This window comes from Epinephelus fuscoguttatus, linkage group LG9 (assembly GCF_011397635.1).
Source record: "Epinephelus fuscoguttatus linkage group LG9, E.fuscoguttatus.final_Chr_v1".
NCBI classification, from domain to species: domain Eukaryota; kingdom Metazoa; phylum Chordata; class Actinopteri; order Perciformes; family Serranidae; genus Epinephelus; species Epinephelus fuscoguttatus.
This window is the reverse complement of record NC_064760.1, coordinates 23,130,005-23,143,883: the sequence shown is the minus strand read 5'-3', so window position 1 is coordinate 23,143,883 and position 13,879 is coordinate 23,130,005. Positions and strand designations below refer to the sequence as shown.

The window sequence follows — 13,879 nt, the reverse complement described above, 5'->3', positions numbered from 1 at the left end:
TTTTGGGTGTTGTCACCAACATGGGGAGATCCCGTGTTTGCATAACTTGGACAGAGGTGTGCTGGAGATCTTGTCAGGATCCTGAAGATAAGGTGGAAAATGTCAGAAGCTCGTGCATAATGCATCCTGGTACATGTAGGTGCTGCCGGCATGGCTCCGCAAGCAGGGGAACTTCTTGGTCCATGTAGCGCACACTGAGGAATCTATTGCTTCAGTTGAGCACATCTACCATCAACACTGATGAGACATCCACATAAAGCCTTTTTTAAGCTATCAGTTAGATTAGTTTTCCCTTTAATGCCATATTAATCTGACATTTCATAATTCAAACACTGTTTCCCACACATAAAATACATATATTGAACCATACTTTGTGTACACTGATACATACAAACACAAAAAAGGAAGCACAGATGTACACAACTTACCGTTTAATCTTCGGCCCTTTGCAGTAAAGGTGTCCACTAAGAAGTTGCAGCAATCCTTCAGAGACACTGACAAAATAATAAAATACTATTTGATGCACTCTCAAGTAAACATGTAGGAAACAGGGGTATGTTATATTTCTGCACTTACATGTTGACCTTTGCCACCACTGGAAAGATGTAGTCGGGACACTGTGAGTCAGTGGTGGTCTGTTGGTACTGACGTCCTGTACACGGTGTGGACAAAGTCTGAACTGAGACCATTAGAGCCCAGCGTTTGGACACTGATGTGCACTGGGACACTGAGATCAACATTCTCCAGAATACACTGCACAAAGAGAAACAAAGTATACAGTGCATGAATGGCTGCTATTAGTAAGTAAGTTTAACTTTATGAGTTATAACAGGATACAATAATACCTTGGTGCACGCAGAGCTCATGACAGATTTATGGAAGTTCCCACCTACAAACACCTGAGGGGTGACAGGAAATAATAACTATAAGAACAAACAAATAATAAAGTCCATATATAAGCCTGCCTGCTACTGTAGTTAGCTATGCCTACCCTGTATCCATAAACAAATGTGCCATTACTGCAGCCCAGCTCATCGAGTGGCGGCCTCTCCCAGCCGATCATGAGGCTGCTTTGGCCCACTGTCTTGATCACTTCAACAGAGCGAACCTCAGCTGGAGCTTCTGGAGGTGATCGGACAGGAAAGATCAAGCACAGTGACCTATCTTGCTTGTACAATGCAATGCTGTAAACACAGGGTACAATACAGCCTAAATACAACCAAATATATATGTATTTCATTGTTGAATGGCAGGTTACTTTTACAGTTTACCTTTTAACTTTCAAATTCTGCCATAAGAGTAATATCAGAGGACTCACACTGCAGCACTATAAAAGCAAAAAGTAATATTCTACAAGCTTAAACTGCAATATTATGCAACAATGCTGCAACATGTTCTTGTGCAAAGTTTGAGCAAAGCTGTTTTATTGTCAAATCAAAAAAGCTCTTTTAACTTTTCTGAATTTCTTTGACCAAGACTTTAAACAGTGATGTGTAAATAATCTCAAATAGTGAATATGTGCATTACCTGGTTTTGGTCTTCCTGTCTTGGTCTTTTCCAGAGCAGCAGTAGACTTTCTGGCAGACTTGTTGGATCTCTCAGGAGAGCAATGAGCAAGTGGAGAGCAGGATGCAGCAAACACAGGCTCATGGTATGCAGCGGCAGCACCATTTGTTTTCGATACCATGTTGAAATGTTTGGACTCAGGGGCAGTTGATATACTGGGGGCAGTTGTGACTGAGGCAGTGGTTTTTGGATTAGTGTCGGAGCGTATTAAGACATCAGAGTCACAGACTGTGGTCCTCAGAGCTAAAGGAGCAGACGCTGTGTGTTTAGCATCACATGTGTCAGGAATAGCAGTGATTTTCTGTGTCGGTTTGGGGGATGTTGTTATATTAGTGCCACAAGGTGCCATAGTGGCAGAAGCAGAGTTAGAAGACCCAGAGACAGCAGACATGGTAGTTTTAGATGTGTCTGTATTAAAGTGATGGTTAGTAAACATGCTGGGACTGAATGTAACGTTAGCAGATCGAGAGGCGACTGCATTATAAAGTGTTGTGGACTTATTTGCTGGAGTGTGCTTAGCTTGGCTCGCAGCAGCAGTGAGTGGGAGAGAGTTGGTATGGGGCATATTAGAACTGAGGCTCTGCTGCTTTGTCTGACAGGCTGGTCTCAGGTCTGCAGGAGATGAAAATGAGAGACATTTCCTGGGCTGCTGTCCTCTTCCTCTGCTCACTGGAGTCTGGAAATGAAGAGAAACACATGTATAAGACATTTGGCTCGCTGTAGTCTTGTGTGTATAAACCTTTATGTCAGGTGAGACTTAAATCAGAGCAGTGTTATCTTCCCTTACACTTCAGCTCTAACCTGCTTCTGTGTAATGTCGAATGCTCAGAAAGCTTCAGTGTACCTGAAAGCTGCTCATTAGAGTCTTCTGCAGTTGCTCATGTAGGTTAAGGATCTTCTCAGGACTACTCATCCTCCTGCTTGGACTGACACGTGCGCCGTAGCAGGGAGGAGCCGGAGTCGGTGAGGATCTAGTCGAAGTGGTCAGCTCAGGGGAGGACTTCTCTTTCGTATCTGGGTGATGAAATCTAAATTTGTCTGGTCCACTGGCAGAGGCAGAGAGCTGTGGTTGGATTGAAAAATGGCATGTTGTAGTGTTTCACAATACTTTAAAATTAAGTATAAAAATAAGTACACACAGATAAAGGTGTTTTAATCTAACTGACTAGACTGACACATTTTCAAGTCTGTCATTTTAATGTTTTCACAGACATCTGATCGCTGTTTTTAGAATAGTGTGGGGAACTTTTGTCTTCCCCTCTTGCAGTGAGTTATTACACAAACACTGTTGATGTGTGCTTATGACCTACGCCTGCAGGTGAGCTCCATCTCCCCCACTCCCCAGGAATGCTGAGATTTCTTTTTTACTTCAATCCTTTCTCTGAACGCAGAGTTTCTTTTTTTTATCTGGAGCATCCACTCCTGAAACTGGACATTTCTTAGGATTTAAACATGAAGATGTTTTGTAGCATATGTTTATTAATTCAGGCACGGTAGCACAAAAAAGAAAATATACCACAGAAGCAGGGAAATGCTGCCTTTCTTATTTATTTAAGATAATTATGTCATATAATTATTGCAGTATTGTTTTTTTTCTCTGTTAAAATGCTACATCTACAAATATTAGGCCTAAGGCTGTGACTAAAATGAGATAATACGCCTCACAGACATTTTTATCTTTTCAGGTGCACAAAGTTGTAATTTGTTGGTTGGAGACGTGACCATGGTAACCTGTGCCAGCATCAGCTCTCTATTTGTGTATCTCACAGGCGTCTTTGTCACCAGATAATGCTTAAATTACTAGAATAGGTAGCAACTAGTCTGACAGTCACAGCTGACAAAACTTCAAGGTGACACCAGGGAAGGGAAGACAAGATAATATGCTAGTCAGGTCAAAGACAGATGTCACGTTTGGGAGGCTGATAATATGACAGATATATGATAAGATAATAATGGGGGTGACATTGAGATATGAAAGATGAAAAGAAACATGAGCAGGACAGAAAATTGGACTTGGTCCAACTAGGTAGACAAACAAAGGACTGGATTCCTCAAGACCTGTTCCTGTTCAATGTTAGGCCAATGTTAGGTGGTGCAACAAAGTGTCCAGTGTTTGCATACTTCACCGGAAATAGTATGCAATTCATGTGCAACTGGTTTCATACCGAGATTTCGGACATAGTAGAACAGTGACCTGGTGGTGGGTCTTGGTCCAAAAAGTGGGCTGCAGGACTGTTGTGAAGGGACCACAAGTGACTCACTAACGTGTCAAGTTTGTAAAAACACACTTTATTTTTAAGTACAGTGAATTTTTGGTGCAGAGCTTTTATTTGGAAGTGCTGTTTCCTGCTGTAGAGTGAGTGACTAATGGACAGCTACTGCACAGAGACAGCAAACTAAATCGATGACATGACCAAATGCAAAGACGACACCAAATGTATTAAGCTATGTGGACCTTGAACAATGACTAAGGAGAAATCTGGACCCTCTAACTGGACCAGTTGAGAACTACTGTACTAGGAAATCTCACATACTGTTTTAGTGTACTAAATGGTATGTTAGTATGGAATCTTAGACACAGCCTCAGTTATGTGAAGGAAAATAGAATGAATACAAAAGTATTTGTATCATCTCACCTGAGCTGTATTGGTGATTGAAGTCTCTTTCGGGGCTGGAACAACAGGTGATGGTGTCGCTTGGACACAGTCAGGCTCTTGCACTGGTGAGGTCCGCACAGGTGACGTGGCATTTTTCTTTAGTGTTCCTGTTAGTGCAGGTGTGACTTCTTGAAGATTTGTAGTGTATTCAGTGAAGATTGATGATGACTGTTTTTCACTTTTTAGCTCTCTACATTTCACTCCAGATGCAGGCGTGAATCCATTTTGGAGCTGCTGATTTGCAGGTGGGGATATAGTCGATAACATGCAGGTCTGATCAGGTGTGAATCGACCAGCGTGGTATTGAAATTTGGAAATAAATTCAGTGGTAAACCCTGTGGTGTAATCTTGGGTCTTCACGTTGCTGCCTGGCATGAATGCTGCAGTGTAGTCCTGCAGAGCAACGTCACTGAGCACCTGCTCAACCTGCTGTGTCAGTGTGGAGTCCACACAGCCTCGTCTGTGCATGGCCTTCATCATCTGAACCAACAAGCTGTTCCTCTCCTGACACTTCACCACCAGGCAAGACAGCTTAGCCTGTCATTGGACAAAACACCTGCCAGTCAAACTCAAATGCTCAGAAGTGTTGTAATATGACAGTAAAGAAAGCTGTATGTGTCTTTCCTCACCTTTAAAGGAGCTATATCCAGATCCTTCTGACTCCTCTTTTTTAGGAGTGCATTATACTACAGTACAAACAAATGTAAAAAACAAATGAACACTACCGTTTAGAAGACACAAATAAAAACATCAGCTCATGTCATACAACAAACTTCTTTCTGTCACTGACTGCAAAGCCACAACTGACTGGTTACCCACCTTGGCTCTGATGTCGTCGTAACGTGTCCTGAGTGACACGAGAGCAGCGCTCAGATCATCCTTGCTGCCATGCCCTCGTTTTAGAGCAATGTACTCCGAGTTTAGCTCCTCTAGAGCCACCGTCTATGGGGTTTTGCACACACATCAACACACATCAACACACACACACACACACACACACACACACACAGGAACAGATCCGTGATGAGAGCTCTCATAGTCAAAAGATCATCAAAAGTCAAACAACTAAAGCACTGTGTTATGCTCAAGACATGCAATTTAGTCACACACGTGAAGTAAAAAATGTAAATGTAACAATCTGTTTTGTCTGTACTACAGTGGAAGATATGTTTAAGCTTCAGATGAAGCATCGACACTTCCATGGAAATCATGTCTTTCTCGGTTGATTTTGAAGACAAAATTTGGGTTTCCAGAGACATTTTTTGCATTTATTTTACAAAGGATTAACAAATTGTATCAGTGTCTGTGTCACGTGTTTGACAGTTTGTTTAGATCCAGGAATCTAATATATAACAGTTCCATATACAAGCACTTGGAGATGATTTATGTTACATAACAAATGAAAAACAAAGATATTATTACCTTTGCTTTGAGCTGAGCTGTAAGGATGTTGTATTGCTCCTCTATTTGTGCCTTCAGTGACAGAGCATCAGTCTTCTCCCTGACCAGACCTGTCAATTTGCTCTGCAGCTCCTTCACCTGCGGCAGACACAAACACCAGTTGGGTCTAACAGATGACAGATAAACAATGTATTTGTTTGGAAAAAAAACACGGATAGACCAGACTACGGATCATATTTAGGCTACTACCCCTATCTATTTGGTGAAATACCTGGGTTATGAGGCTCTCATTTTCCTTTCTGGTTTCCTCCATCTGATTGGCGACATCTGTCAACCTTGCCACCTGGTCAGCTGCTTGTGCTGCCTTCCTCTCTGCCTCCTCCCTCCTGTCTTCTGACTCACACAACTCACTGTGCAGCCTTTTGCTCTGAACATGCCACAAACATAAACATGAACACATTAAGTTAGTGAAATCTTCAATGATGCATAACTGCCTTGTTCACATTAAACAGAGAGCCAACAATAAAAAATAAATCAAACTCCAAGCCAGCAGGAGCCCTGTATAGTGTTAGCAGAGTGAAGGTTATAATAAAAAAGTCATCAGTCATAATAGGACAAAAAAATCCTAACACAAGCTCTACTAAGCCAGTAAGTGAGCCTTTAGTTGGGAATGTTTTGTCCGACTACATTATTTAGTTTAATTAAAGGGAATGTTCAAAGTAAATATTAACTTCTATCACAAAAACCCCCAACATACAATAAAAACCCACCTTTTCAGCCAGGCTTTTGATCAAGAATGATTAAAAGATAGTATTTACATTATTTTATCCACTTATTTTATTGTATTTATGTACGTACATTTTTATTATATTTTATCTGTTATTCTATTATTAGTAGTATTTTATTTTTATCCCTCTTGTCAGTTTTAATTGTTTTTCTTTTGTTCTTTTATTATATTTTATCTAGTTTTTAGCTATTTTATTATTATTATTATTATTATTATTATTATTATTATTATTATCATAGCTTTTTAATCTTTTTTACTGTATTTTATTGTCTCATGTTTATTCTTGTTTTGTCTTTTAATCTGTTTAACCTAGTTTTTAATCTAGCTTTTATTAACATTTTATTATCATTTTTATTATTATTACTAAATTATTATTATTGTTGTTGTTGTCATTTAAATATATTTTATTTATTTTACTGTCATCATTTTTAATTCTTGTTTTGTCTGTTGTTTCTCTGTTTTACATAGTTTTTAATCTAGTTTTTATTAACATTTTAAGATTATTATTATTATTATTACTACTACTATTATTATCATTATTATGGCTGCTGTTGTTGTCATTTAAATGTATTTTATTGTATTTTACTGTCATCATTTTTAATCTTGTATTGTCTCTTTAATTTATTTTACCTAGTGCTTTAATCTAGTTTTTATTTCACTCCATTTTACCTCTATTACTGTTGCAGCTTTTAAAACTATCTAATTATCTTTTCATCATTTTTATAGTCTCCCGTGCATCTGTCTCAAATTGTTCAATTGTTATTGTCTTTCTCGTTTTTACGGTCCAATTATCTGCTTGTCAGTCATCTGTGAAGCACTTTGAATTGCACTAACCTGTATAGAGTGTATAAAGCGTGATATTAAAGGTTTATGTTGATGTGTAAACTCACGTCAACGTGGCTCTTGTCCAGATCGTCTTGTGACCTCTTCAGTTCTGCTCCCAAACCTTCAATCTCCCTCATCAGATCCCTTTGCTCCTGTTATCCATCAAAACCATGTTGAATAAGTACATAATAATCAGACATAATCATACACAATGAACCATAATGTTTAAAGGATATTAACATGACGCTAACATAATGTACAAAGGCATTTATCACACTACTCTTAATACCTGTACAAAGTTACCCCTGTGGTCATGACTCTCAGTCTTCTTTGTGGTAGCAGCGCTGTTGTGAGTCCCCCCCTCTGTTTGTGTGTGGCTGGACAGAGCAGCTTGGAGGCTGTGTCTTTCCTCTTGAAGGCCCTGAAGTGATAACTTTATCTGCTTTTCTTCCTGTTTCAAACAACTGATTGAGTGTTCAATTCTTTCTTTATCTTCTCTCAAACTGCTGACTGCCTTTACTAACTTCTCGCTGTCTTCTTGTGAAGTGTAAGATGATTGTTCCTCTTCTCTCCATTCCTTCAGACACTTAAGGGAATCGGTTAGTTCATCTCTCTCCTGTTTCAAATAGAGCACCGCCTGGCTTAACTGCTCACTCTCTGTCTGTAAACTTTGTAGCGACTGCATGATTTGATCTCTCTCTTCTTTCCTACTTGAGAGGAATTCTAACAGTTTTTCTTTTTCTCTGTGGAGACCAGATAAAGACTCCTTCTCCTCTTTCAGGCCACTCACGGACCTTATAATCTGATCTCTCTCATCCTTCAGCCCACAGACTGTCCTGGTAAGCTGCTCTCTCTCTTGTTTGAGACCAGCCAGAGATTGGGAGATGCTGTCTTTCTCCTCCTTCAGTCCCCAAACTGTCCGAGTTAACTGCTGTTTCACTTCTGTCTGTGTTTGGACTGACAGAGCTACTTCTCTCTGCTGCTCTCGGAGAGTATTTATGCAGCCTGACAGTTCTTCTTGTTCTGTTTTGAGGCTCTGGACCGACTTGGTCAGCTGGCCAACTTGATCGGTCAGTGAACTAACATGCTGACTGTTTTGCAGGCTGTTCTGCAACACATCATAGTGATTATTATGTTGAGAATGAAGTGCTGAGGCTTCTGTCAAATCGTCTTGTTGTTGGCTGGACATCAACTGTGAGTCTTCCCCTTTTAGCACACTGTCCACCAAACTGTCCACACACTCTTCAAGGTTTTGTTGAAAACCTCGGGATAGTGCAGCTGTATATTCACTTTGCAGTTGAGATCCACACAGTTTCCTGTCAGCCTGAGATTGCTCCACACGCTGCTCACTCTCCATTAACCTTTGTTGCAGCTCCATGATGGTATTGAGATCGTCCTCTGTCTTCTTGTTGAGTTCTGTAATCAGACACTCTTGTTCTTGGTGTTCCTGCTCCAGTCTGACTCTGTCCACCTCCAGCTTGGACATGTGTTCCCACAGCTGTGTTTCCTCCCTCTTGGTTTCCTCTTCTCTGAGCTCAATATGAGCCAGGAGCTCCTGGATCCGGTCCGCCAAGGCCCGGTTCTCCTGATTCAAGGCCTGGACAAGATCATCCTGAGAGAGGGCGAGAATGGTATTATGTATTATGTGTTGCTAATCTGAGTGTACATGAAGGTAGAATTTGTCATCTGTACTGCAACCTCTGTGACATACCTTTTCTGTTGAAGACCCCTGCTCCGCCTCTTCCTCTTTCCTGAGCTGCGATTTCAGTCGAGTATTCTCTTGAGCCATCACCTGCAGCTGCTCCTGCGTGCGCTCCAGGGCAACCTGCAGGCGGTCACATTGTTCTTGAAGTGCTTCGAGATCCTCCCCTAACCCCAGGCTCCTGTAGGCTTCCCGCAGGGCATCAGATTCTGCACTGGGAGTTTCCTCCAGGTTCAGGATCCCTCTGGAGCACCAGGTTCCCAGCTTAAACTCATCTAGTGTCTCTGTAGTCAAGGAGAGTGACTGGAAACAGGGAGTGGTCTTGGAGCCGAGGTGGCGAGAGATTTCAGGTGAAGCTTCTAGTTTGGCAGATGAGGGATGATCCTGTGTGTTGTTCTGCATACTCTCTGCTGTCGCCTGGTGGTGAACAGGTGGAACTGCAGATGACTGAGGCTGGCCTGTTCCCTCATCCGATATTCGATGTGCCTACACAGGAACACAGTTATCATTCATGTAAACGTGAAACTAACAAGATGCTCAATAATATCACATAATCCAAATTCTTGTCTCAGTCAGCTATAGTGACATACTGATATTTAGATACACCTGTGTAAGCATTTACAATAGGGAAGGTGGTTATGTAATACTCTAAATCCTCGCAACGGAGCTCTCACTTTTCAGGAGCTGTAATACCGTCTTGTGAAATAACAAGAAGGAATTTACAGCATTAAGCCAATAATAACAATGGATTAAATATTTATTGATCCCTTTGTTGTTTTTTTAACCAACTGCATTTGGCCTGTCTAATGTGAAAAATATGGGGGCAGGAATTTGTCACCTTTCAAACGTGTGTAAGCCACTGATTCACAATCATACAATACAGGCCCTAAACAAATCATCCTTATCTGTTTTAAGGAGCATTTGATTTGGTCTTAGGAACCCATAAATCCATTTTACAAATTCCCCACATCCATAACGTTATTCGTTATTCAATAGGGACTTTGCTTTGATCCTGTGGCGCTCTTACTTTAAACCACATGTGGAATGACGCACAAAATCTGACAATAATCAAGCACAAATTCACAACAGCTGCGATCATGTTGCCCGTTTCTGCCAATTGGCACCAACTGTGCAAATCACACACATAAACACTTAACTAGCATGAACACAAACACACCTTCCCACAACCGACCAACCACCTAACAGAGCGAGCTATAGAGCTGTCAGTCGCAGCCTTAAATGTTTGTTTAATATCTTAATAGAGCACGTTTTTCTCTCGAGCACAGGACACCCACTGTGCAGTCAGCCATCTTGCCTGTTATTGACTTGTGCTTGTGAGGTATCCCGTACTCTCACGCTGCTCGTTTCGCTTTAAAACAGTTTTATGCCGTTTACCTCTGTGCCCTGCGTTTCATTACAGGAGATAAATATTATACTAATCACCGTGCGCTGTGTGAAAAAGTGGGCTGGTCCTCACTAACAATGAGAGGAGAGCTACTATCATTTATGTTTGTAAATGTCTCCTACTAAAGCTGCCTCAGTATATCACGTCTCCTCTCGAATTCTCAATCAGATGAAGACAAGGACTGGATTAACTCTTTGAGATCAAGTGTCAATGAGATTAAGTAAAGGTTATATTAATAATCATCAATCATATTTTACGCACCTCTCTAGGACTCGCCGCTGAGGAATGTCCAATGGCAGTGATGTATGAGAGAGTGTTGGTCCCAGGACTCGGGCATGTGAATGACTGACTGGCGGCTGCATCTGTAAGGATCTGCTGGAGTCTGTGGTTCTCCTCTCTCAGCTCTTCCACCTCCTCCATCAAGGAGCTTTCAGACAGCTTCAGTTGGTGCACCTCCGCCTTCATCTCCTCCACTTTGCAGCCCAGGACGTGGCTGTTCTCCTGGGCCTCCTGGAGCTGATCGATCAGCCCCCTCCGCTCTGTCACCCCATTCTCCTCTCTCTCCAGGAGCACCCTGAGATCCTCCTGCAGGCTCAGGATGAAGCCTTGCAGCCTGGCTTCATTTGAGTTCGTGTCTTTGACTCTTTCCCCTTGTATTTCTTTCCCCGCGTCTCGCCCACCTTCTCTGTCTGTTCCCACACTTGGCTGCCATTGCCTCCTCCTCTCCTCCTTTCTTTCTTCCTCTCCTTCCCCCTCTCCTCTCATGGGAGGCAGCCTCTCTTGTTCTTCCCTGTGTGTTACAGACACGGCAGTAATTCTGACTGCACCGATGGTTGCCATGCCAGTGGCGGCACTCACAGTCATGTCCAGCAGCTGCTTTTCTAAAGCATAGATCCTGTTCTGTAGACTCTGCTCTCTGTCCCGGGCCAGGCTGAGCTTGTGTTGGAGTTGGGCTTTAAAGTTCTCAAAGTACTGGGACTGGCGACTCATCTCATCCTCTTTGGCCTTCAGCTGCCTCTGACAGCGCTGCAGTCGGTCCCTCCAAACCTGCTCCCCTTGCTCCTTCTCCTTGGTCTGTGCAGGAGGAAAGATGGAGACAAAGAGAAAATATTTAGGAGAGAGTAGAGTTTGGAACACCAACTCCTGAGTTATCCTTGTAATCCCAAGTTTGAATGTAACCTGACCTTTGTAGCATTGCTTGTAATTTTACACATCTAGTACAGTCTTCATGTTTACGGTTTGTACGTCAATGCGTACTGATGCATTTAGAGATCCCAAGCACTCACCATGGTCCTGACCTCCTCCCTGAGCATGTAGAGTCTCTGGTCCAGCCTCTGTGAGTGTTGCATGCTGGGAAGGTGGGAGGACGAGGCTAGCTGAGACACCTGCTGCAGCAGGATCCTCTCTGACCTCTATAACTGTCTGATCCTAACGCCACACCACAGACAAGCTTACATTACATCATATCAGCTTCACACATATTTGCACATTGACATAGAGGTTTGCAGCTTTAATATCAATAATAAATTAATAATTTCCTGTTTTAATTTGATCTAACAATCTACAAATTTGGTTCAGTTTTACCTCCCTGTGCAAGAAAAGATGAAAATCTCCTACAGCGAGTAATTCCAGGGGAGATGTTAGCAGCAGTGTGCTCGCATGCAACTGCAGTGCAGTCAGGTGTGTGTGATACGTGATATCACCTTGGCCAAAAGTGAGTATATAGTGGCAGGTGTGTGCGTCTGTGTGTGTCACTGGATCCCCTCTCCCCTAGTCACTCACCTGTTCCTCAGGTAGCTGTCAGACCGGAGGACTGAATGGGCACTCTGCTCCATGTCAGCTCCCACTGAGTCTGTTACCATGGCAACAGAACTGCTTCCGGTACCCTTCGTTACAGATGAGGTCATGCGATCCTCCGTTGGTTAGCCTGTGCCCACTTGGTGAGTTTTACCTGTGGCACAGGAAGCAATGACTTACTTAATAATAAAAGGGAAAGTGTTTCACATTTTCTCTGTGGTGCTTGTTTTTTTTCTTATCCACACATCTGTCATAAACACACAGACATAGGCAGAGATAAACACAAACATAGAAGAGATACACGCGCATAAAATACAGTCATCTATTATTCACCATCTCAACAGCTTGGTGGCAAGTTGTCGAGTACAGGTAGATGTATCTCTCAGGTTACCCCACCTCCTAATCAACCTGTCTCCTCCTGCACCTTCTACCACATCTTAGAATACCAAAAACTTAAAGGGTAGGTTCACATCTATACTCATGTGCCCGTGCATTGAAACTGTTTTGGCTGCTGTAATCATTGCCCCTGTTCATACTGCCCATTAAAAGGTATGGGTAACTACACTGGAAGTTCCCAGTACACCTCTTTTCAGGAATGGTTCACACAGTTGGCAAAAGTGGCATCATACAAACAAACTTATTTAAGCTCTAAGGAAAGGACTGAGTAATATGTAGCATGTTGGAGAGACTACTTGGAATACTTTGTTAATACGTAACAGTTCAAAACACGTATACAGCACACATAAGCATTCTTAATGTAACTGAGAATTAATTTTTTGCTTGTAAATTAGATTAAATTGAGGTGCTTATTAATGTAGAAATAATCCACTGGGTTTGTGTATTTAAAAAAAAAATATTTTCAATTGTCTGTTATTATTTTATTTAGTAGTCATTTGATTTGTCGACAAAAATGTCACAATGTCTGTATACAAAAATAAAATAAAATACTAATTACAAAAAAAAACACTACTAAATGAGCATTTTACCCACAAAAGGACCCTTTGTATGTCAGTTACTCATGATGTACCAGCTTGAATTCATGAGGAAAACATTTTTTTCTCCAATACCTCCACTAATAACTGCAAACATTTTTATTTATTGATTGACTGGGGTCCGCAATTAGTGTAATCCAAGTCTATTTCATCCAGTCGTATGTTCAGTACTTCCTCAACACATGGATTTTTGTTAAAACTTAATGTGTGAAAATTTTTCAGTGAAAATACACTTTGGTTTACTGGTTACTGAGCATACGACTGTTTAAATTATACTTGGATTATCCTGCATGAGCTGTGTGAGTTTGTTAACAGATGCTTTGATAGTACTGCAGTTTTGCTGTTAAACACAGTCCTCATTCAATCAGTAAATGTTTGCAGTTTTTTTGTGGAAGCATGCAAGAAAAACAGTCTTCTTCACAAATTCAAAATACCAAAGCATGACGGACTGATTCACAGATAGTCATTTAGTCGGTGAAGTATTCCTTTAAGAAAGTCATGAAAAAATGTGGACCTATCCTTTAAGCTCAATGTAATAAGTAATTCAACAGGCCAGTTTGGCTAATGCATAACTCTAGTCTGTAAGGCAAGACTACATAAGTCAATGGATAACTGTTTCACATATGTATAATCAGAAAACCATTACTCTTGCAGATTTTGTATTCTTGTACTCTAGCAGTAAAACTTACACAACCTAAAATCAGCTGTTGTAGTGGTGAATGTACAATGGAGTCAATTATCAAAGGT

At 41.4% G+C, this 13,879-nt stretch overlaps 1 protein-coding gene across 2 annotated transcripts in view; it reads right to left on the bottom strand.

The window, feature by feature from the left end:
- The window catches only part of jakmip1 (janus kinase and microtubule interacting protein 1), a 44,735-nt gene that overhangs the window by 1,800 nt on the left and 29,056 nt on the right, over positions 1-13,879 (bottom strand). The window contains exons 2-18 of one of the 2 annotated variants that reach the window (XM_049585615.1): positions 12,126-12,294; positions 11,630-11,771; positions 10,605-11,417; positions 8,948-9,424; positions 7,526-8,848; positions 7,302-7,388; positions 5,896-6,051; positions 5,646-5,762; positions 5,043-5,165; positions 4,853-4,909; positions 4,203-4,760; positions 2,411-2,629; positions 1,528-2,242; positions 992-1,122; positions 846-899; positions 577-753; positions 429-494 (exon numbers count right to left, since the gene is read on the bottom strand). In XM_049585615.1, the coding sequence (XP_049441572.1) occupies positions 625-753; positions 846-899; positions 992-1,122; positions 1,528-2,242; positions 2,411-2,629; positions 4,203-4,760; positions 4,853-4,909; positions 5,043-5,165; positions 5,646-5,762; positions 5,896-6,051; positions 7,302-7,388; positions 7,526-8,848; positions 8,948-9,424; positions 10,605-11,417; positions 11,630-11,692 (5,022 nt within the window). In that variant the 5' untranslated portion in view covers positions 11,693-11,771; positions 12,126-12,294 and the 3' untranslated portion in view covers positions 429-494; positions 577-624. Of the gene's footprint in view, positions 1-428; positions 495-576; positions 754-845; positions 900-991; positions 1,123-1,527; positions 2,243-2,410; positions 2,630-4,202; positions 4,761-4,852; positions 4,910-5,042; positions 5,166-5,645; positions 5,763-5,895; positions 6,052-7,301; positions 7,389-7,525; positions 8,849-8,947; positions 9,425-10,604; positions 11,418-11,629; positions 11,772-12,125; positions 12,295-13,879 lie in introns of those variants that run through there. The other variant, XM_049585616.1, reaches the window with a different exon arrangement.